The 24,603-nt window shown below is 33.0% G+C and overlaps 2 protein-coding genes across 3 annotated transcripts in view; both read left to right on the plus strand.

The window, feature by feature from the left end:
* Nucleotides 1-14,199, plus strand: part of LOC120122255 (WRKY transcription factor 72B-like) — a 42,342-nt gene extending 28,143 nt beyond the window's left edge. The window contains exons 9-10 of the mRNA XM_039141431.1: nucleotides 11,788-11,799; nucleotides 14,188-14,199. The gene's annotated coding sequence lies outside the window, so the exon portion shown is untranslated. The remainder of the gene's footprint in view (nucleotides 1-11,787; nucleotides 11,800-14,187) is intronic.
* LOC120122003 (RINT1-like protein MAG2) lies at nucleotides 2,436-16,328 on the plus strand. 2 transcript variants are annotated; one of them, XM_039141266.1, is made up of 5 exons: nucleotides 2,436-2,817; nucleotides 2,927-3,004; nucleotides 4,419-4,522; nucleotides 4,614-6,526; nucleotides 16,290-16,328. In XM_039141266.1, coding segments are annotated over exons 1-5 (2,391 nt in total). In that variant the 5' UTR covers nucleotides 2,436-2,522; the 3' UTR covers nucleotides 16,291-16,328. The 2 variants fall into 2 exon arrangements, with proteins under 2 accessions (XP_038997197.1, XP_038997198.1); XM_039141267.1 differs by lacking the exon at nucleotides 16,290-16,328 and adding an exon at nucleotides 14,212-14,231.
* Nucleotides 16,329-24,603: the final 8,275 nt, after the last annotated feature.

Consider the following 24,603-nt stretch of genomic DNA (forward strand, 5'->3'; position numbering starts at 1 on the left):
ACGGTTGAGGGTGGTTGATTACCCCACGACACTCCTCTCATTGTTTTCAACTCCAATCAGTATAATGAAATAACCAAAAACATGGTAAAGTAATTGAAAAAGGGATCAAAAGCTTACCCAATGGCGAACGGTGGAAGAGCAACGGCGAGACATCGGACCTGATTGGATTTTGAACGGAAATTCAAGAGGATCCTAACTATGAAGGCTGTGAGATGAACGGAGGCCTAATGTGGTCGAAAATCATGAAAAACCGAATAGGAGCTTGGGTTTCCGTCGAACCTTCAACGATCTCTCCACGACGAATGACGACGAGGCTCAGCAAATGGGTCATTAAGCTATGAACGAACAAGGGAGGCGCTTCAATGGGTAAGGGCGGTGACTTTCAACGATGAACGTTCGACGGACATTAGAGTTAGATCCACGAACTGGCTTTCTGTATTTTACATAGAATAATGACGGGTTTGGGCGATTAATGGCTAGGATTGGGGTCGTGAGACGGCAGCTTTACAGCTGGAGGTGGCGGTGTACTCCACTGCTGGTCGGAGGCGACTGAACAGCGTTGGGCGACAATTTGGGTTTCCTGTTAAGTTTGTTTCAAATGGGGAGAGTTTTCCCCTGAGCAAAATAAATTAAAATGGGCTTTCTAGAAACCAAACAACACTGTTCATGAGATTTTTCTCCCATTTCCCATTAGCTACAACAACTCAGTTTAGATTGCATCGATAAATAAATCATAAAAGGGAATTAAAATATTAAAAGATCACAGAGAATTGTAGATTAGATTCAAACGTCGTGAGAAACTATCCACAAACGCAAAATCACGTATCCAAATTCAATCTAAATGTTCATAGCAGGGAAGATCAACAAGATTTCGAATAAGCGCCATCTTAATTAGTCATAGTATCGTCAAATCCAACTCTAAAAAAATATAAATAAAAGAATAGACAAACGACTAAGATTTTTTTTTTGAAAAAACGTGTCATAAAGACAGAGATAAATGTGCAACACAAACATAATTATTTTTATTAAAAAAATAAAATAAAAAACAAAGAGAAAAGAGAACCGTCAGTCGACAATCAACATCAAAGATGGTGCCATCGCTGGCTAAAGAAAATTAAAGAATAAAAAGTTGATATGATTTATAAAAAATCGATACAATCTCAAAGGAAGAAAAAAAAAGAAGACAAAGGAGGAGAGAGCGACTAAGGAAAGGGTCAGCGACACAGATTATATTTTTTCTCAATCTTATATTAATCGTTTGTATTTTAGACTCCTTATATTAATCGATTGTATTTTAGACTCCTTATATTAATCATTTGTATTCGAGTTTAGTTTTATTGGTGCAAATAAAATAATTTTTCAGTATATAAATTAATGCAGAATAATATTTATTTGAAGGTAGTGCAAACTGTCAGAATATGAAATTTTGATAAATTGTGTATTAAAAGTAGTGGAAGGAAAATGATTTAAATCTAAAGTTTAGTGAGATTTATATTTTGATTTAAAAATAAATAAAGTGTTAAAGTGAGTGCAGTTTATTTATTTTATTATTTTAGTTGATGACGACTTGAAATAAATCAACCTCATTTTATTTTTTAGTATGATTTATAAATTTTCATTGTGAAATATTTCTATAAATTTTTTCATCAAGTTTTATGAATGATTTTGGGTATGAGCCGTCCAAGTATGATATTTATGATGATGAATTCTAAATGTTTACAATTATCAGATGATTTTCAGTTATCAGATATTTACATATATCAGCTGATTACAGTTATAAGATATTTACAGTTATCAGATGATTATAGTTATCAAATATTTAAAGATATTAGAGGATTACAATTTTTAGATATTTACAGATATAAGATGTTTTACAGTTATTAGTTACAAATTAATAAATGATTCTATGATGATACATATAAGCCTATTGTATGTTGCATTGAGAGCCATTCGTACATTTGGCATGCCATGTAGTTAGTATTTTTCAGTTATTAATTATCAGTTCAGTTTTGGTACATTCGTGTTTAATAATTTAATGAGTCTAGCGTGGTTAAAAAATAATTAGTTAACTGAATCAACCGAATTTTTATACCGATGTGATGAAATTTAATAGAAAATTATATTTTATTAAAATTCATTACCTCGACGTAACAAGTTTAAATAAAAAATATTATTTAGGCAAACTCGTCACCATAACTGATTATTTTTAAATATAATAATAAATATAGTAGATATCAAAATAAATTTTTGTATGTCATATTTGGCTAATTAATAAAACAATTTGTCTTATTAGGAAGAAAATCAATTAATTAAGATAGTGATGGCCCCGTTAGGTCAAATCCCAAAGCCCACTTTAAAGTTAATCCAGATTTGGGTTGACCCGATACCAATTCGAATCCGACTCGCTTCATTCTTCTGCTAAGAGTCGACTCGGTCAGAATCTCCTCAGTGGAAGCATCGAAATTCCTCATTTCCCTAATCACCTTTATCTTCCATGGCTTGATACGGAAAATCCGACTCAGATGGACTCTCTGCAAAGTCTACCTCCACTATCGACTCTATCCACCTCGGTTGCCTCCGCCCTCAACGCTAAACTCGGCACCAACGAGGACCTAACTCAAGCACCGAGTTTCGTAGCCGAGTTTCTGACTCAGTGCGATGATCTGGAACGGAACCTACTTCATCTCAACAGCACCCTCGAATCAAGCCTTGCATCTTACGCTTTCTTCTCCAATCGTATCGGCGACCTCTTCAGCCTTGCAAATTCAAAATTAGCCGATCTCGGTTCCTCCGTTTGTTCTAGGAGCTCCGTTTCAGGTTCGCATAAATGCAAAGTTTTTATTTTGATATTTGTTTTTCCTCTTCTTTTGTTGGTTTTTTTTTGAGTTTGTGCATGAAGAGCAAGGATAGAATTTGTGTATTCTAGATGGAGAAGGGTTGGGAGAGGAGTTGCCGTCGTTGGCCAAGGAGGTGGCCAGATTGGAAGCGATCCGAGCATATGCAGGTGAGGGTTCTAGAAGATCATGGTTATTGGAATTCTAAAATTCTTATTTAATCTAAAAAAAGACATCTAGTTTTTGCTCAGATGAGTTAGGAAGAATTGTTACTTTGTATTAATCTGGGATTTCAGTTGTCGTGTTTCCATATGCAAAGAAGGGTTGTTTTGTTATATTCATATTTGTTTATACATTGGAAAAAAAGTTATCTGGATAGAGAGATCTTCACAGAATTCATAGTTTACCAAGCCACAATGTTCAAGTAGTTCAAGTTACTGGATTCACATCTTGATTCAATCACTACGGGTTTGCCTTTGCTGTGATATGAGTCTCAATTGTTTCTAAAATGATTTGCTAATCTGATCTAACTATTGTATCTCCAATATTTACGTTATGTGTTTGATATTTTAAAGAAGTTGTTTTTTTTTTTACAATTTATAGAACTTATCTTAATCAAACAAAATACAATTAATGAAATACAAAAAAGGAGGCAACGGATGATTCATATCCAGCTTCTTTAGAATCTAACATTGGTGGTCTGTTAGTCACTGGTGGCACATTTGCTTGTACCTATCTTGCTGCAAAATTTTGCAATTTGGTGTAATGGGCAAATTTAGCAATTGGGTATGATGGGTAGAATTTTTATTCGGTAGCTTAGTTTGTAGTAACATTTGTACAGTTTTAATGTAATCAAATATGATAGACCAAGAATTAGGCTGCTGTTAGTGCATACATGTCATAAGTGTGCCTTTTGCTGCTATGGGCTTGGCTAGGTTGGTTTTGTAATACAGATATCATTATTGTTGCTGCTAATTGGAATATGCCGATTCCTTTTTAAGATTTATTTCATCGATTGTATGTGAACCTATCAGCTATTTCTTAATGTTCAGTTTCAAATCAATTATATAAAGGTGTTTCTGTGGGCTACATCAACCTGTACTTTGATTTGGCAGTTTTGTTGTTGATTAACAGTGTATTAGGCATCAATTGCGGAGTAAACATATGTAACACCCACGTCTTGTCCATTCTTGGTTTATGTTTCCATGCTTTGTGATATGATTTATTCAGAAATGGTCAAAATACACTTTTGAGATTTGAGAACCATGACGTGGCACATTATGTTTGGTTCAGTGAAACTAATATCTTCCTTGTTCCTACTAAGATTTTCTTCCTGCTAGAGATCAATTTCAATTATTCTTAGGCGAAAGACATTGACTGTAACTTCTCAATAATGGATAAAGATAATGCTTTGATTGGAATAGAAACTAATTAGCAAGATTTTCAGAATAATGCAGTTCTCTTGTATTTTTAATTTTAATTAGTTTTTCATTTTTGTTGTTTCCTTCCTTTGCCTCTGCATACAATTGTGGTCTAATGCTCTCAGCCATCTTTTTGTACCTTGAAAACTATCTTTTCTACCAGAGGTTGCATCAAAGCTTGATAATTTAATTGGTGATATTGAAGATGCTATCTCTTCTACGATGAACAAAAATTTGAGAAAGGATTCTTCAGCACGAAACCCAGAAGTAAGCTTTAGAAACATACAAAGACATACACACACACTCATGGAAGCTATTCTTTTTCTTGCATAAACCTGTTCCTTTCTTGATGTTGCAGGAAACCCGCCTGGTTGCTATTAAAACACTCAAACAGACAGAAGACTTGTTAACCTCAGTGACAAAGGCACGGCCTCAATGGGCACGTCTAGTCTCAGCTGTTGATCACAGGGTAGATCGAGCTCTAGCAATATTAAGACCCCAGGCAATCGCTGATCACCGAGCCCTTCTCACGTCCTTTGGATGGCCACCGGCACTTTCCAATTTGACTTCCTCAAATATGGATACACAGACTTCAAGTGAAGTCACAAATCCTCTTTTTACAATGCATGGTGATCTCAAGCACAGGTATTGTGAGAACTTTCTTGCCCTGTGCCGCCTGCAGGAGTTGCAGAGACAAAGAAAATCTCGGCAACTTGAGGGCCATAATCGAGAGGTTGCCCTTCATCAACCACTTTGGGCCGTTGAAGAGCTTGTCAATCCTGTATCTATTGCATGCCAACGCCACTTTTCAAAGTGGATTGATAAACCAGAATTCATTTTTGCTCTGGTATATAAAATTACAAGGGATTATGTTGATTCAATGGATGAGTTATTGCAACCATTGGTCGATGAGTCACTGCTGACTGGGTACAGTTGTAGAGAAGAATGGATTTCATCAATGGTAACATCCTTATCAACATATTTGGCGAAAGAGATATTCCCTATTTATATTAGGCAACTGGAGGAAGAGAGTGCGACTGATTTAAAGTCTCAGGCTAGGACATCTTGGCTTAATCTTATTGACTTGATGGTCAATTTTGATAAACGTATAAAGTCTCTCATAGAACAATCCGGGATCTTGCTTTCCCTTCAGGAAGATGGGACCCCATGTAAGATTTCATCTCTATCTGTCTTCTGTGATCGACCTGACTGGCTCGATATATGGGCAAAAATAGATCTAGATGACGCAATTGAAAAACTAAAACCAGAAATAGACGACGAAAGAAACTGGATTAAGAAGGTTCAAGGGGCAGACCTCTCTAATTCTGATGATTATAAATCCCCTGCAGTTTCCAGCATTACTTTTAAGTGTTTATCATCTTTGATTGAACGATGTCTATCATTGCCTACAGTTTCTTTGAGATCAAGGTTTTTGAGATTAACTGGTATACCAGTCATAAATTTTCTTTTGGATTGCTTACTTCTCAGATGCCAAGAAGCTGAAGGATTGACTGCCTTAACAGATGATGACGCTCTAATCAAAGTTTCGAACTCCATTAATGCAGCTCACTATTCCGAATCTATTTTAAAAGAATGGTGTGAAGATGTTTTTTTCCTTGAGATGGCATTGGATCAAGGTGATCATCTTGGAGGGTCTGTTGCTGAATATAGTGGTAGTGAGGGTCCGATTGAGGAGTATGGAAATGGTATTTTCCATGAGGAGATTGTTACGATCGAGGATTTCAGAACACAGTGGGTTGAGAAGGTAACTGTAGTTATTTTAAGAGGATTTGAATCTCTATGCAGGGATTACATAAAGAACAGAAGACAATGGCAGGAAACGAGCGAAGAAGGGTGGACTGTATCGAAAACATTGGTGGGTGCCCTGGATTATTTGCAGGCAAAAATGTCGGTAATAGAAGAAAATTTGAACAGACTAGACTTCCCTGGAATATGGAGAAGCCTGGCTTCTCGGGTGGATCGGTTGATTTTCAATGGCATTCTTATCAGCAATGCGAAGTTCCATGACGACGGAGTGGAGAGATTCGGGTATGATATGGAGGTTTTGTTTGGGGTATTCAGGGCATGGTGTCTGAGGCCCCAAGGTTTCTTCCCCAAAGTGGGCGACGGCTTGAAGTTGTTGAAGATGGAAAAGGAGCAACTTCAAGACGGCCTGAAAGGGGGACAGAAATGGATCAAGGAGAACGGAATTAGGCATTTGAGTGCAGCTGAGGTGGAAAAGATTGGGAAAAACAGAGTATATACAAAATAAATAAAAGGCTTTTGAATTTTGGTTTCCCTTTATTATTGTAGCTGAATTAATGGAGGTAAGGTCTCTGTTTGTATTGGGCTCTTCATCTCTTTGATTAAAACGATTCATTTCAGAAAAACACTGGACCAATAAACAATGAAAATTGTTCTGTTCTTCTCTTCGGCATCTTTTTGAAGCCAATATATTCATCAAATATGTTCTTTTAGGAAAAAAAATGTAACATTATAAATATATTATATATGTTTAGATGATATTCAATTTATTAAATAATTTTAGAAATCTTACTTATATATACAAAAATAATATGGAAAATATATATGTATGTCGTATATGATCAGAGAGGAATTTAAATTAAAATTAGTTAATATCATAATATTATAAATAATCGTAAATAAATATAGATAAAAAAACTCATATAAGTATATTCAATTTGATTTTTAAAAATTAATTAAAATTATATTTTCCAATTCGATTAACTCGATTTTTTCTACTTGATTCAAACTCTATTGAATATGCAATCAATTTTAAGATAAAATATGATCATTAAATTAATGGACAAAATTAATAATTTTAAAATTCCATTTTACATAAAATATATCTTTAGCACATGATTGAAGTATATTTATATATGTATAAAATACTATTTTAGAAATTCGAACATAGGTTCTAAAACTAGATGAAAAATAGTATATTAGAATATATTGATAAATTTGAAATGATACATTGAATATATATGAACAAAAAGCATACAATGATAATGTTTACTCTTATAAACATTAACAGACAAATGGGTTGGAAAGTTTCTGGTGTTTCTTATCTATCCAAGTAAATCATTGTTGAATCAGCGGTCAATGTCCCAGTCATTTTACTTACGGTTTTCACCTTTACTTTATTATTTATTTACAAGGATTTGGAATCTTATGATGCACTCTCCAGTTTCGTCTATCGTCTTCTTCTTCACAGCACAGGGTAAGCAAAGTCATATTCACGCAAATCGTTCTGTTGTTTCTGGACTCTGCTTGACTATCATTTTATTTATATCACTACAACAAAAATAAGTTTATTGTGGTATTTTTAGCTGCGTTTTTTTTTTGAATAAATACTTTTAAAAACTCGTATTTTATACAAACATCACTATAAATTTGTATTTTAGTGGTCTTTTAATATAAATACTGTTAAAGATTTATACTTTATACGCTACTATATACTCATATTTTGTGCGTCCATAAACAAAAATTTCAATTTTAACCCTTTTTCATTTTTATTATGGCTATTTACAATTTTAGTGCCTAAATCGGAGACTGAAGAAAATCTCTTTTCACCAAATTTCAATCCTCCCCCAGCAAAACAAAACAGTGAGAAAAAATCTCATCGTTTTAAGAATCTCATGGACGGATCAAGCGTTATGACGGCCACAGTTATCGACCAGTTATACGAGTTCTCGACACGATGTTTCTTTGATTTCATGAAAGGAGAATCGGAAGATGAAGCACGCAATGGTTCGAAACCGCCTTGAGCTACGCTCCTTCCCGTATGTATTCTCTTTTTCTCTCTCCTACTATTTTCTCTGTAATAGTATCGTTTTGATCCGTGATTCTTGGTTTTTCTTGGTATTTTAGGGTTTTGATTTAATCATTACTTTACTTTGGATTTTAACCTGATTGATTTTAATTGTTTGTTATTGAACTATATTCCAAAAATTCTGGGGCTCGTGGTTCTCTTAATTGTAAACACACTTAGGTTTGGCTTCTAGAAATTCGTACATTTTATGATCTGCAGTGGCCTCTAGGCACAATGGCACTTCTCTCTTGTTTTGTTTGCATTCATGATGCTTTCTATCATATTTCTATCTTTTAGATGCAACTTGGTTTCATTCTAGGTTTATTTGGCCACATTAGCTCTCTGCAACCTCACTGGTTCTAGGCATTCTTTTTTTTCTTTTTAAAGACGTTCTGGGTATTCTGATATAATTCACAAGCGCTTCTTTAATCAGCCCATACCTCATATAATATAACATCTTAGCTCATAATTAACAGGTGGGGGTCAAATGTGGCTTCAGAGCTCAGATTTGTTGCATGTCTGAATAAGAGGAGAAATACAATCGCAACTTATATCAGTTTGTTTGGTTCCATATAATGAACTTTTCACCTTCTTTACCTTTACTAGCTTTAAGATTTTAGGTGATATTGCTACCTGTTTTCAGTTAGTGCCATATTTGCTTTCCACATATCTCCCTTCCCCTCCAAGTCTGTATGCACACACTCACATTTTCTGCAGTTGGTACAAAACAGGTTTTTAGCGACGTGTTTTCAATCATTAGCGGTGTTTTTAAGTTGCGTTTGTCATTCACAAAAGTCACTAAGGAGGTGATTGGATGGAGGATTTTAGGATTCCTAGTAGGAATATTTTTTTCCTGACTAATGATACCCATGTTTGGTTGGGTATTCTTTCCCAAGTGAGGGTAATATTTCTTTCCCAATAGTAAATATTCCTGGGAATTTATTCCCTCACACTCCTTAGGTATTCATTTATTCCCGTGTTTTAAAGGCTAAAATACCCTTCTTTTTTGTTTGCCTCTGCGATATCTTCTTCTCCCAGCGACGTTGTTTTTGCCTTCGCGCTCTCTCTCAATGGAGAGCCGATGCCTTCTTTAACAGTGTCAAGAAACTTCAACGAAGAGAAATCTGCTCTAAGCCACACCGTGCTTTCTCCATTAGCGACGCCCAGGAGCGCTTCCGTAACATCGATTGCAGGTTCTTTTTTTCACTTACTTGCCCTAACTTTGCCCTAACTTTTAATTCTTTTTTATCATTGCGCTAATTTCCTTCTGCATTTTTAAGTTTTTATTCTTTTTTTCTCCATTTCCTCTGATTTTTTGTTGTTCAAATTGCTCGAGAATTCTTCTTTATTATGATATACAGATTTAGTTGAGGTATCTTACTCGTCCAAACCTTAGCTTAACGCCTCGTCCTTTTCCTTTTCTTTTTCGAAATTGCGATAGAAATTTGAACATTTTAGCCCTAGTTGCGAATTTATAGAACAACGGCTCTTAGCTCTGCATCTTTAATGTTAAAATTGATTTGATACATATTATCCGTTTAATAGTTTCTACTCCAAGTTTTGCATTGGTTTATAATAAACAACTGAAATGGATGGAGCGCCTACAATTTTCAATTTCATCTTTACGAGGTACTGGTGCAAGCCTCGTGTACTTCCGTTGTTCAAACTTTGCTCTTTTTTTCTTTTTTTTTTTGGTTGAAATCTTTAATGCTGTTAACTATAAAAGAAAAACATTTAAAAGGGTGGGACTTTTGTGTCTTCCTGACGTTAAATGAAAAGTTCCTGAATGATAGCTAATAAAGCTTTATTTGAGAAATGAGTAAGAAATGTCGGAGAATACCTTGGCTGATTTTGAAATTTAGATGCTTTATTTCCATTTGCTGGTGTTCCGGTAAACATGTTATATTGCTGCTATTTAAATCAGTTTACCTTTTGTTGAATAGTAATATATTAATTGAGTAGGAGATACAGGACATCCTTTCCTCTCATTTACTTGGAAGTCTATCAGCTAAAAGTTTTGAACGTCAATGGGTGATATGGTACCTGTTTAGCCTCTACGTATTACTGTTCTTATTGAGGTTGCTTATTATATTTGGTGATATGTTGTGTAATATGCAGGAGAAATATGATACTCATGATCCAAAAGGACATTGCTTGATGGTATTACCGTGTCTGAGGAAGAGATCAAAGATTATAGAGATCGTTGCTGCACAAGACATTGTTTTTTCTCTTGCCCAGTCTGGTGTATGTGCAACATTTAGTTGAGGTAGGAACCTTGTTTTCGCACTTATAAAATTATTTGGACGGGCATTTCTATTTCTGTTTGTGTCAAAATTTAGAATAGGATAAAAATTATACGATGTTATACAAGGTATTTGACCTAAAAAATTATACGATGTTATACACCATATCGGATAAAAATGTTCAAGAGATACTCCTTTTCATGATGGTAATTCTTGCTACAAAAATAAAAATTCATTAAATGCTGATTTTTTTTGTCGTTCTATTTCTATCAATATTTGATAGTTTGGATTCCTTTTGGTTGTTCCTTGTACAACTTGCTTTCTACTTCCTAAAAAGTGAAATCAAATGATAGATAGCAAAAATTGATACCAAATGAGATTAAAACAAAACACTGATTGTAAAACTTTCTGTTTTATCATCCAGAAGAATTACAGTATTGTATTGTGATAATATACAAGTATCGTTTAGTCCAGACAAGTTTTCATCTTTCTCATGGAAGCAAATGTACTAATTAACAATCAAATGGTAGCTTGTTTTCCTATAAAAAAAATGGTAGCTTGTTTACTTGGAGTCACTGTTTAGCTATTGACTTTGTTTCATCATATCTTTCTTGACAGATTGAACCAGTTCAATCGAGAATCGGTTGGTCTGGGGGTTCATCTGTCTAAAATTGAAAATTTGAAGAATTGTTGTGAGCAACTTCAAAACCAAAACCAAACATTGAAATAGGAAAAACCGGATGAGTAAGTTCTTTTTAGGTTCTTTGTTAATAGGGTTTTTAATTCGATCGATCAATCGAACCAATTCAATTGAGAGTCGGCTGATCTAGTGGTTATAAAATTGGAAATCCGAAGAATTGTACTTAAAACCAAAAATTGAAATAAAAAAGACGGATGAACAAGTTATTTTATGGCTTTTGAATTTCTATTTAGGTTCCTTGATAATATGGTCTTTAATCGAACCAATTCAATCGAGAATCGATTAATGTAGTGGTTGTAAATCATTCATAAATATAAACAAATATAAGAGCATATTTTATTCCATTAAAAAACATATTAATTCAAAATCGTTTAAAAACATTAAACTATTAGTATTTTTAAACTTTAAATAAGTGATATAAAAATATTTATCCGAAACGGTGAATGCCAAGGGCTTATGTAATGAGCTTCCTATTATCTTGAGTGATAATAGTAGAAGAAATAGAGAAAAGATGATAAAATATAAAAGAAATATTTGAATTATATTTTCTTACTTATTTGAATTATGTTTTTGTAATATAAATTAATGAGATAAATAATAATGATAAAGTATGCAAAATTAAGTATAAATATAAAAGATAAATAAATAAATTATTGTATATAGAAGATATAATAAATATTATATCTTAGATAACAAATAGTTTATATTTTTATTATTATGAATATCTATGAAGAATTTCCATAATGTAAACATTTAGTTAAATGTTGATGTAAAATTTTAATATATTTTTACATAAATTATGTAAAATTTAATATTAATTAAAATTAAAATAATATGATATATTTAAATACTTAAGTAATATATTATCAACAAATAGAATTTTTATATAAATAATTTTTATTTAAATATTTAGAATTTCAATTGTTAAAAAACAAATATAGAACAATGACAATTTGGTAAAATATATATTCTAGTAATCTTTTATTTCTTCAACTAAACACTGTCATCTTACATTCCTGCCAAACCAACCAAACACAGTAATGTATCATTCCCAGTAATCATATTCACTGGTAATCTTTTATTCCCACGGATAATCTTACATTCTATAAATCAAACACATTCTAAAAGTTATTTTTGATTAACATTGGTATTGTCGAATTTGATTAAAAGAAAAGTAATAATCTTTAAAAAATTAAAAAAGAAATACTTGTCAATCGTCACTAGATTAAACAATACATTTCATATAATGACAAAGTTTGGCTCTCTCCAATCACAACCGACACTTTTTGTGTTCCTTGTTCTGGAATTATCTTGACTCCATTTAATATCTCATAATTTCAAGGATGCCATTGATTCGGTTTGAACTAAATGTTAAATCCGATTTCAAATCACTTCTTACCTTTCCCTTTAAACATCCAAATCTAACCACAGTGAGCTCCAAGATTCCAGATAACTTCAATGTCAGACTTAAAACAGTTGGGTGCAGAAATATTTATATTATTTGCAGTAAAGTTTTTGATAATTTAACTGGAAAAAGTCCAACCGAATCAGTAAAAGATATCATATTCAAAGAGAAAAAGAGTTGTTGGGGGTCGAAACAATAATTTCACGAACCTCAAAGCTTGACCATTGAAAAACATGGCACTGCATGGGGCATGCAGTGTTCCAGGAGTCCACTCTTTGAACGTTATCCAAAGTACGCTCTGTCGTACCATTGTTTCTCTCTCTCTTTTTTATAGTGAAATTATTTCTCTTATTTTAGTATCGTTATGAGGTAGATCCAGATATTTAAAATTTACATTTAAAATTTTGATATTTTTTTATTAAAAATAATATCTTTTTTTCTTTCATTTTTTATCCATTACATTAAATTTAATCATTTTTTTCAAAATAATGGGGATCCATTTGGCCCCAGGGGACTTAATGCATCCATCCTTGATATTTTGATATTATGATACTATATATATTTTTCAAAGTATTTTCAAATATTTTTACAGTCTAAATTCCAATTTATTAATAATACATAAACTGATTAATCTATTATCTACGGATAATATTAATCTGGGTTGTTTATAAAAGACTAACGCATCTAAATGACTAAAACACCTTTAGATTTGATTTGATAAAAATAAAAATAATAAATGTGTAAACACCTTTGGATTCTAATTAATGGAATATATATATATCAGAAACAAATAAAAACAAAAACACTGGTAATTGGCAAATTCCAGTTTTGAACAGAAGACTAATTTTATGTAAAGCCGTTAAAATGGTTAACCGTTTTAGGAGAGAAAAAGGCAAGAGTGATCTTCACCCCCAAAATGCTTTAATTGGCTGCTACTCGTTACAAAAATAATAAATTTTAAATTGATATAAGGGTAAAAAAAAATGTCTTCTGAGTCCCTCCAAATTATGCAATTCAACTTTGGGCCCTCTTAAACTAATTTCTCACCGCGACTGACTATACGTTTTGATGGAGTTTTAAGTCGAGATTAATTCTATCAAATTATGTACTATCATAAATTATTTAATGTTTTTATTCGAACATAGTTGCCTTAATGATTAAAGAGATAATTGTTATCTATAAAAATTACATGAGTGTTTAAGCATTTATTATAAAATGGTTTAGAATATTTTTAATAGCGGTAGAACTTATTAAGTGAACTCAATAATAAAAAGCATGGCCAGCTCTAAGGGGAACACCCTGAGCAACCACTTAGGCCCCCTAATTTTTTGTATTTATAATTATGTCTCCCAATTTTTTATATTTATAATTAAGTCTCTAATTTTTATAATCTCATAAATTTTAGTTTTTGATCCTATTTTTTCATTTCTCTTACCAATTTTGAATTAAATTTAACCGATTTTTATATTTATAATTAGGCCCCTGATTTTTATAAATTCATAAAATGTTTAATTTTTTACCATTTTTCCATTTCTCTTATTTATTCATTTATTCAATTTTGAATTAAATTTAATCATATTTTTCTCTCTCTTTTTTCAAATCTTAGCCTCCAATTTATCAAATATTCTTTTATTTTTAGTCTTATTCATTCTCAATCTAACAATAAAATAATGTACAATTCTTTTTATTTATTTATTATTCAAAATCAAGCTATGTATCATACATGCATTTGATTTTTTTATCCTCTTTTAGTTGTATTTAAGGTGTTTTCTTAATAAAATAATAAAAATAATAATTTTTCACAAAATTTAATCATTTTTCTATGATTTATTTATATATTATTGAATTAATTATTTAAAGTAATGAAATATACTTTCATTTTATAAAAGCATATTTTTGAGTTTTCGCTTAAGGCTCCGAAAATGTCAATGACGACTTTAATAAAAATAGAATGTTTTTCCTATCTAGAAATTTCAAACTAAAGTAAATACATAACAATGTGTGTACATTATCAATGACCAGAACAAATTCAACTCGCAAGCGATACATGAGACATAACCAACCGCCACCCCTGCTTTGCCAATAGAGCCATATTAAATTTAGCCAAATCCCAAAACCCTAAGGCTCCATTCTCCTTCAAATAACACAAAGATTTCCATATGTACCAGTGGATCCCTTTCTTCATCATTGTTTTCCTCCACCAAAACTAAGCCATTAGTCCTTCCAACTCATCACAAATACACTTTGGAAGTAAAAAGTAAGTCATAATGTAAACGGGGAACGCTTGAAGCACAAACTTGATAATAAACTTCTTTCCCTCCGTGAGAGATAAACCGAACGCTCCAGGCATCAATACGGGACAAGAGTCTATCCTTAAAATAAGCGAACGCTTGACTTTTATTGCGACCCACCAACGCCGGCAAGCCCAAGTATTTCTCAGGATTGGAGGAGCTATCAACTTCAAGAATTCGTCTCACATCAGCCCTATTTTCCTCGATTACATTGGAACTAAAAAACAGATCAGATTCTCAAAATTTATCAGCTGACCAGAACTGTTGCCATAAATCCTGAGAATATCTTTAAGTTCACTTGCCACCCTCGCATTAGCCTCCCTAAAAATTAAAGAATCGTCCACAAACAGAAGGTGAGAAACCACGGGTGCATACCTGTTGATTCGAACACCCTGTAGCCTCTCCGATGCAATCGGTTGCCGGAAAAGGAAGGATAATCCTTCGCTGCAAATTAAAAACAGATACGGGCTGAGCGGGTCCCCTTTACGAAGACCCTGCTGCGGATAGAGCGTATCCCTAGTTATTCCATTGATCCCAATAGCATATATAAGAAACCGAGCAAACACACATTTTCAGAAATTGGATCCAGTCAGAGTGAAACCCCATACATGCCATAACTTCCCAAATCAATCTCCACTCCACCATATAGTACGCATTGCTCAAATCAACCTTTAGGGGAGTTTGGTTCAAAGAGTGTGGGATTCCACATTCTCATGTTTGGTTGGCCGGAAATCTCATTCCCGGAAATGTTTTGTTACTAATAGTAGATTTTTTGGGCTATATACCGGGAATGCCATTACATCCCTTTCCTTAGGTATTGTAACATTACCAGCGTTTTGGACTAAAATGCTTTTAAATTTTTATTTTTTTTAAATATCCTTCTTCTGTCATTGAATAATAAAAATTCTACGAAGGTTAAATTACAAATTTATCCTTAAATTATTTTAGATTTACAAAAAAAAGTCTATAATTAAAATTTTATATGAAGTTCAGAGATTAAAATTTTTTTTACCCTTTCATTAAACCTTTTTTATATTTTTAATTTTGTAAAAAAATTATATAAATATTATGAATTTAATTTTTTAAAGAAAATATATAAATATTTTACAATTTGTAATATTATACAAATGTATAATAAGGACAATTTGGTCAAATATATATTTCAATAATCTTTTATTCCTTTAACCAAATACGGTAATCTTACATTCCTGCTAAACCAACCAAACACAAAATACAACATTCCCAGTAATCATATTCCCTGGTAATCTTTTATTCCCACTGGTAGTCTTACATTCCGTGAACCAAACGCACCCTTAGGGCAAAGAAACCAGAACGACCCATACATTTCTTGACAAAAGAGTGAAGAGTTTCATAAGCCGCCATTATTTTGTCTGTAAAATATAAAAAATATTTAACTATTCATAAAATTAAATATTAAAATTAAAGGCTCTTGAACTTAAAATTTAATATTATTAATAGCATTAGTTATATTGTATTATTGTTATCCAAACACATAATAATATTTGACTAATGAACTTTTAAAAATGATTATATTAATTAGATATAAAAATATTAAAAATAAAAACTAAAGGCTCTTGTGTTGAAAGCATGCACTTTCTGTGCATGAAGTGTTGAAAAATAAAAGAATGAAATTTTCAACAATGGTAGGCACCAAAAATTAGGCAGCAATTTTTGATGACTTTTGGTATAGAAAAATTGTAAAATCCCTTTACTTTAGGATATTTACAAGATTAATCCTTAAGCTTAAACTATAAATAGCCTAACCCATTTAGCTTCAAAACCATCCCAAATCTGTAACATCCTCAATACCGGGTTAGTGACCAAATTGTAAAGTTTTAGAAATTGGTGATTAAAGTAAGATAATTGAATAGTTCAATGATTTATTGGAAATATGATGAAGGTTATTTAGTAATTATGGAATGAATTAAAGGGTAAAATGGTCAATTGACAAGTAAGATTTTTATATTTCTTTTATAAGATAAGGAACCACGTGGAAAAGGAGAATTATCCAGAGTTTTCTTTCTTCTTCTTCCTCCTCCCGTATCTCCAAGCTCAAAGGTGAGTTTCTTTGTTTATGGATTAATTGTTGATTTTCAGGTTAGGTTTTGATTATTATATGATAACTAAGCTTAAGGAAAGCTTAAGTTATCTTAAAATCAAAGTATGATGGAGTTAGGAGGGATTAAAGATTTGGGGTTCTTGGGTGAAATCTTCAAATAGAGTTCATTACTCAAATTGGAAGATAAATTTGACTTGTTAAGGGTTAAATTAAGAGATATGAAGTTATAAAATGAGTTTTGAAACATGTTGGAAATCTAGTATAATTCTTGAAGTTAATAAAGAGGAGAGGATATTAAGGTTCAAGACGAGATAAATGAGTTTGAATAGGAGTAAGTTAAGAATACGAAATGGAATGATATATGAAGTAATTAAGTTGAAAAGAGGGGATTTTCGGTCATAAATTGGATTTCTGGGCTATGTGCATCGATGCACATTCAAGGTGCACCGATGCATCAAGGGTAAATTTCCAGAAATTGTTCAGTGTGTATCGATGCACAGGAAGTGCATCGATGCACCCTTAAAAATGGAAACATCAAATGCAATTTATGCATCGATGCATAAGGAATGCATCGATGCACTTCAAGGGAAATAGAATTATACCTTTCTTTTGGTCTACGAAATGATAGATTGGAGTATATCAATTGGATACTGATATGTATCAATGTATGATCATATAGATATCGAGCACGAACAAGTCCCGGAACGATTATCAAGTCAAGATTCAATCGAAAGAGATGAAAGCATAAAAGTGGATTGGAACTTAGTGAGGCTCAGGTGAGTGCATACAAGTTAGTTTATGATGTTTAATGGAAATAAGACTTGCGACGAGTCTATTTCCTATATTAGAATGCATTAATTTATGATCATAGGCATATGTTTGATTTGGGTATATGTGATATATATATTACAATATGTTTTAAATGATTGTGTGAATACATGTATTGTGATAAGTATAGGAATTAATATGAATGGTCTATATGATTGCATGGGAATGTGAAATAGGTTATATGATAGGTGACCATACATGTTAATAGTATACGTGATCAATTATAAGAATCAATATAATAGATTTATATGACTATATGAGAAAGGTGATGAGTTAAATAAGATTAGACTATAGAGTAATATGAGAATAATATATTAGTGAAGGGAATTGAGTATAAATGATGATACCAAACCATAAGATAAGTATTTACTTATAGGATAATATGATATTATATGAATATAAAATATAACCTTATGAGGAAGAATTGGGTGGTATATGATTTAAGTATGAAAATGATCTATGTGTAAGTAAATTACGTGATTATGTGACTATGTGTGAAATAGAGTAAACTAGGTAAGTATAAGGTATGTAAATATATGGTTATGGAACAAAGTATGTAATAATACAATGTTATTTGAGTTATTTAACAATAAGTCATAAGATTACATGCATATGTAACGTAAGTTATAAGATAAGAAAATATGGGCTTACATGTATTTGTGGATATATATATATGAATAAGGTATGATATATGTTTATGTAAAACCATGCAAAGTGATAGGAGAAGGGAACTACATGATTATGTGATAATATGAGAATGAAATAAAGAGCCATGAGATATATGAAAGAAAAAGTATATGTGATAAGTGAAAGTGAATCATATGATTTTATAAAGATGTTCTACGTGCAAGTGATCTACGTGTATGTGTGATTTATATGGAAATGAACTACTTGACTACGTGTGATCTTATAAAAATGTAATAAAAAAACTATGTGTATATGTGAATGTGTGATAACATAAAGATTAATGCCCATGTTATGTGTCATGAGAGCTAGAGGTATAGTTGGCATGCCAAGAGTCGAGGGTCTACGCGGTCCTTCGGGACATATATGTATTCTTCGGAACATGTGTGAGGTCTTTTGAGACACATACTTGATCCTTGGTATATGTATATGATTCTTAATGAATGATATGTGGTCCTTAGGGACAACCTTATATGGCACTTTGGTGCATTTATACGCGGCACTACGGTACAATTCTACGTGGCACTTCGGTGCATTTATACGAGCTGTGGTGACAGCATTAGTGCACAACCTCTATAAACTCACATATCTATAGTTCTCAAAAATGTACATGAGCTAGACAAAGATATAACAATAAATATATTACATGTGAAAAATATGCTTTTGTGATATATGTTGATATGTGTATTGCACGAGTCATATGATGATATGTGCATTGTTTGGTTACACGAAGCATATGTTGGTTAACAAGGTTAAGTTCAAGAGGATATGATCAACACATATAAATGATAGTAATATGGATAGTGAAATAAGGCTAATGATAGAAATGATGAGTGAGGAATATATATGTGTATATGTTTTTATATGTAATGATATATATATTGCATGTGTTACAGGGATTTGTTACATGAATAAGGGTATGAGTGATAGTAGTAATGGTTCATACATGATTACAAGCTATAGTTTATATTTTATGTTTATTGCCTCACTAAGTCATCGACTTAGCGTGTGATTGTTTCACACGTAGGTTACCAAAGTGAGAAGAGTAAAGAGCAATGTGGAGCAAGACAGGTCAGTTCTTCTTACCAAAGGTCAGATCAGAAGAAATGTGAATAATATGTATTTTAATACATAAATTTCTAGTTGGCATGTATTCAAGATAATATATTGTATAAGCTCTGAATAGTTCGATAAAGGTTTTGAATAAGTTATATGTAATAATAAATTTTAAATTACTCACTATTTTATACAAGTAAAGGTTTTTGAAAAGTCAATGTGACACTTCAGACTCGGATCCGGGTCGGATACGGGTTGGGGTGTTACAAAATCATTCTAGCTTTATCCCAATACTAGAGAATTTAAAGAGTTTTCTTAAGAGTTGTTTTCTCCTTTTTATCAAGAGAGAATTATTATTGTTATCTCCTTATTAGATCGAGAGAAGTTGTAATTCTTATTTTCTCATAGTGAAATTCTTCTACCTTTGCTCGTGATTTTTACCTTATATTATTTAAGGGTTTTTCACGTAAAATTTGTGTATTCTTTACCTTCATTTTTATTTTCTCAAATTATTGGTTGCAATTTTTCTCTATCCGATAGTCGTATTCCGCAACAATTGGTATTAGAGCCATATTTGAGTGCGTAATATCTACTTATTTTCTTTGTGGTTGCCACCAAAAGGTGGATCCACAAACATAAGAAAGTAAGAAGTTATTACCCATTCTTTGAAGTTCCAGAGAACTATTCACGATAGTGAAATAGTGGGAACTATCCGTAATAGAAGGTATGAAAACGAAATTTGATATTGAAAAGTTTAATGGGAGAAATTTCTCATTGTAGAAATTGGAGATGAATGCCATCCCGAGGAAAGACGGTTGTCTAGCAGCTATCAGTGAAAGGCTGGTAGATTTCACAGATGATAACAAATGGATCGAAATGGACGAGAATGTTATGTCAAACTTTTATCTAGCATTAGCAGATGAAGTATTGTCAAGCATCGAGGAGAAGAAGACAACTAAGGAGATATGGGATCACCTCACCAAACTGTACGAGGCCACATCGTTACACAATAAAATTTTCCTTATGAGGAAATTGTACACTCTCCGTATACCAAAATCTACTTCAGTGACGGAGCACTTAAACACACTGAACACTTTATTTTCTCAGCTTACATCCTTAAGATGTTCAATAGGAGAACAAGAACATGCTGAACTTCTACTTCAAAGTCTATCGGATTCGTATGATCAACTCATCATCAACTTGGCAAACAGTAATGTCACCAGTCTAGTCTTCGATGACGTTGCAGCTGCTGTTCTACAAGAAGAAAATCGGCGCAAGAACAAGGAAGATAGACAAGTAAACCTGCAACAAGAAGAAGCATTGACAACGATGAGAGGGAGATCAACAGAACGTGGCCAAAGCAGCAGTCACAAACATAGTAGATCAACGAAGAAGAATTTAAAGTGCTACAACTGTGGAAAGAATGGTCACTTGAAGAAGGATTGTTGGAGTCTAGGTAAAAACTCTAATCCACAAGGCAATACCGCAAACACTTCAAATGATGGAGATGCTCTATGTTATGAAGCGTCAACCACCGTGGAAGGTAGAAAGAGTTTTGCAGATATATGACTCATTGATTCGGGAGCAATATATCACATGACCTCAAGAAGAAAATGGTTCCATCATTATGAACCTGTCTCAGGAGGATCTGTGTATAGTTGCAATGATTATGCCTTAGAGATCGTTGGCATGGGAACCATCAAATTGAAGATGTATGATGGAACAATTAAAGTTGTTCGAGATGTGCAACACATGAAAGGCTTGAAGAAAAATTTATTATCCTACGGATTCTTGGATAATAATACAAGCAAGATTAAAACACGGAAAGGAATCATGAAGGTGTTCTGTGGAGCGCTTGTGGCGATGAAAGGTGAAAAGATAGCAACAAACTTGTACATGATGAAGGGAGAGACTTTGCTAGAAACAGAAGCCTTTTTTGCCTCATGTACTTCAGATTCTGTAATGCTATGGCATTAGAAACTTCGACACATGTCAGAAAAAGGAATAAAAGTCCTTGTGAAGCAAAAGCTACTTCCAGGCTTAACAAAGGCATCACTTACTTTGTGTAAGCATTGCATAACAAGTAAGCAACACCGGTTAAAATTTAACACGTCAAATTCTAGAGGCAAAAATGTTCTAGAATTGGTTCATTCTGACGTATGGCAAGCACCAGATACATCCCTAGGTGGAGCAAAATACTTTGTCTCATTTATTGATGATTACTCCAGGAGATGTTAGGTGTACCCTATTAAGAAGAAGTCAGATGTGTTTTCAACTTTCAAAAACTTCAAAGCATGGGTGAAACTTGATTCTGGAAATAAGATCAAGTTTTTCAGAATAGATAATGGAGGAGAATACACAAGTGAAGAATTTGATGACTTTTGTGGGAAAGAATGCATCAAAAGATAGTTCACAGTGGCGAACACTCCTCAACAAAATAGAGTCGCAGAGCAGATGAACATAAGAACAATGTTGAGGGCTGCAAGCCTAGAAAATTCATTTTGGACAGAAGCAGTCAATACCGCCTGTTATTTGGTGAATCGAGCTCTATTAACTGCAATAGAGCTGAAGACACCAATGGAGATATGGACTAGTAAACCAGCTGATTATTCAAACCTCCATGTATTTGGAAGTATTGTGTACGTGATGTACAGCTCCTAAGAAATTTCAAAGCTAGATCCAAAATCCAGGAAATATAAATTCTTGGGGTATGTTGATGGTGTAAAGGGGTATCATTTGTGAGATCCTACTGCCCGCAAAGTGATCATCAGCATGGATGTTATCTTTGTTGTGGATAAACTACAAGGAAAAGAAGAAGATAGTAGCGCTGAAAAGTCAAAGACTACACAGATACATGTGGAAAAGGAGTTTGAACAAGGATATTTTTCTGAAGCATAATCAATACATGATGAACAAGAACAGAGAGTTCTGAAGCTCCAATAACTCGTCAATCAGATCATGTGAGAAGATGTCCCAATTGGTACTCATATTATGTTATAGAAGGAAATATTACATATTGCCTTTTAACAGAGGACATTGAGCCATCAATATACCAGGAGGCAATAAACATCTCAGATGCTTCACTGTGGATGATGGCGATACAAGAAGAAATTGAAGCCCTTCATAAAAATAATACATAAGACCTTGTGCCACTACCACAATGAAGAAAGCCAATTGGTAACAAATGGGTCTTCAAAATCAAGTGAAATGGTAACGATCAAGTAGAGAGGTATCGTGCAAAATTGGTGGTCAAAGGATATGCTCAAAAAGAAGGTATTGATTTCAATGAAATATTTTCTCCTGTGGTTCGACTAATAACATTTCGAGTAGTCTTGGCAATATGTGCTACATTGAACTTACATCTAGAGCAGCTAGATGTTAAAACAATTTTTCTTCATATAAATCTTGAAGAAGAGATTTACATGCTCTAGCCTGAAGGTTTTGAAGAAAAAGAAAAGAATAACTTGGTTTACAGGTTGAAAAAATATCTATACGGTCTAAAACAGACACCGAGGTGTTGGTATAAGAGATTTGATTCCTATATTATGTGCCTTGGATACAACAGACTTAATGCAGACCCTTGTTCTTATTTTAAGAGGTTTGGTGATAATACTTTTGTTATATTGTTGTTGTATGTGGATGCCATGTTGTTTGCAGGACCCAACAAAGATCATATTGAAGAATTGAAGGCACAACTAGCTAGGGAATTTGAAATGAAGGACTTGAGATCAACAAACAAGATTCTGGGGATGCAAATTCATCGAGACAGAAGTAATAGGAAGATTTGGCTTTCACAAAAGAATTACTTGAATAAGATTTTGTCACAATTCAACATGCAAGATTATAAGCCAATTTCTACCTCTCTTCCTATTAACTTCAAATTATCCTCCAGTATGAGTCATAGTATTGAAAAAGAGAGGATGAAGATGTCTCGAGTACCGTATGCATCGGCAGTGGGAATTTTAATGTTCGCTATGATATTTACAAGACCAGACATTGCACAAGCAGTGAGAGTGGTTAGTCGGTACATGGTGAATCCAGCCAAAGAGAATTGGAATACAATAAAGAGGATTTTGAGATACATCAAAGGGATCTCAAATGTTGCATTATGTTATGGATGATCAAACTTATTTATCAATGGGTATGTCGATTCTGACTATGCAGGGGATTTGGATAAAAACAAATCTACTACAACATATGTGTTCAAAGTGTTGGTGGAGCTGTAAGCTGGGTTTCAAAATTGCAGTCAGTTGTGGCTACATCCACAATAGAGGCATAATATGTAGAAGCTACACAAGCCAGTAAAGAAGCAATTTGGTTGAAGATGCTATTGGAGGAGCTTGGGCACAATCAAGAGTATGCCTCTCTATTTTGTGACAGTCAAAGCGCCTTGCATCTAGCAAGGAATCCAACATTTCATTCAAGTACAAAGCACATACGAGTTCAGTACCATTTTATTTGTGAAAAGGTGGAAGAAGAGACGATAAATATGCAAAAGATCATACCAAAGACAACATAGCAGATTTTATGACGAAGGAGATCAATGTTAATAAATTTACTTGGTGTCAATCCTCTTATGGTCTGTCAGAGACGTAAGCAACATGATGGTACAAGGTAGAAAGAATGGTGTGAAGATATGATTGTTCCAATCAAATCTTCAAGGGGAGATTGTTGAAAGCATGCACTTTCGGTACATGAATTGTTGAAAAATAAAATAATGAAATTTTCAACAATGATAGGCACCGAAAATTAGACAGCAGTTTTTATGACTTTTGGCATGGGAAAATTGCAAAATTAGTCCATGTACTTTAGGTTATTTACAAGATTAATCCTTAAGCTTCAACTATAAATACCCTAACCCATTTAGCTTCAAAACCATCCCAAATCATTCTAGCTTTATCCCAATACTAGAAAATTTAGAGAGTTTTCTTGAGAGTTTTTTTCCCTTTTTATCAAGAGAGAATTGTTATTGTTTTCTCCTTATTAGATCGAGAGAAGTTGTAATTCCTATTTTCTCATAGTGAAATTCTTCTACCTTTGCTCGTGGTTTTTACCCTATATTATTTAGGGGGTTTCACGTAAAATTTGTGTCTTCTTTACCTTCATTTTTATTTTCTCAAATTATCAATTGCGATTTTGCTCTATCCGATAGTCGTATTCCGCAACATCTTTAACAACAATAACAACGACAAAGTGTAATTAATTGATAAAATGTTGTCACTGATATAG

This window comes from Hibiscus syriacus, unplaced genomic scaffold (genome assembly GCF_006381635.1).
Source record: "Hibiscus syriacus cultivar Baekdansim isolate YM2019G1 unplaced genomic scaffold, ASM638163v2 tig00110384_pilon, whole genome shotgun sequence".
NCBI lineage: Eukaryota > Viridiplantae > Streptophyta > Magnoliopsida > Malvales > Malvaceae > Hibiscus > Hibiscus syriacus.

Excerpts from the sequence above, each read along its gene's own strand:
- LOC120122003 (XM_039141266.1), top strand. The coding sequence starts at position 2,523 with ATGGACTCTCTGCAAAGTCTACCTCCACTATCGACTCTATCCACCTCG. Across the intron at positions 3,005-4,418 it reads AGCGATCCGAGCATATGCAG|AGGTTGCATCAAAGCTTGAT; the intron begins GTGAGGGTTCTA and ends CTTTTCTACCAG. Across the intron at positions 4,523-4,613 it reads CTTCAGCACGAAACCCAGAA|GAAACCCGCCTGGTTGCTAT; the intron begins GTAAGCTTTAGA and ends TTGATGTTGCAG.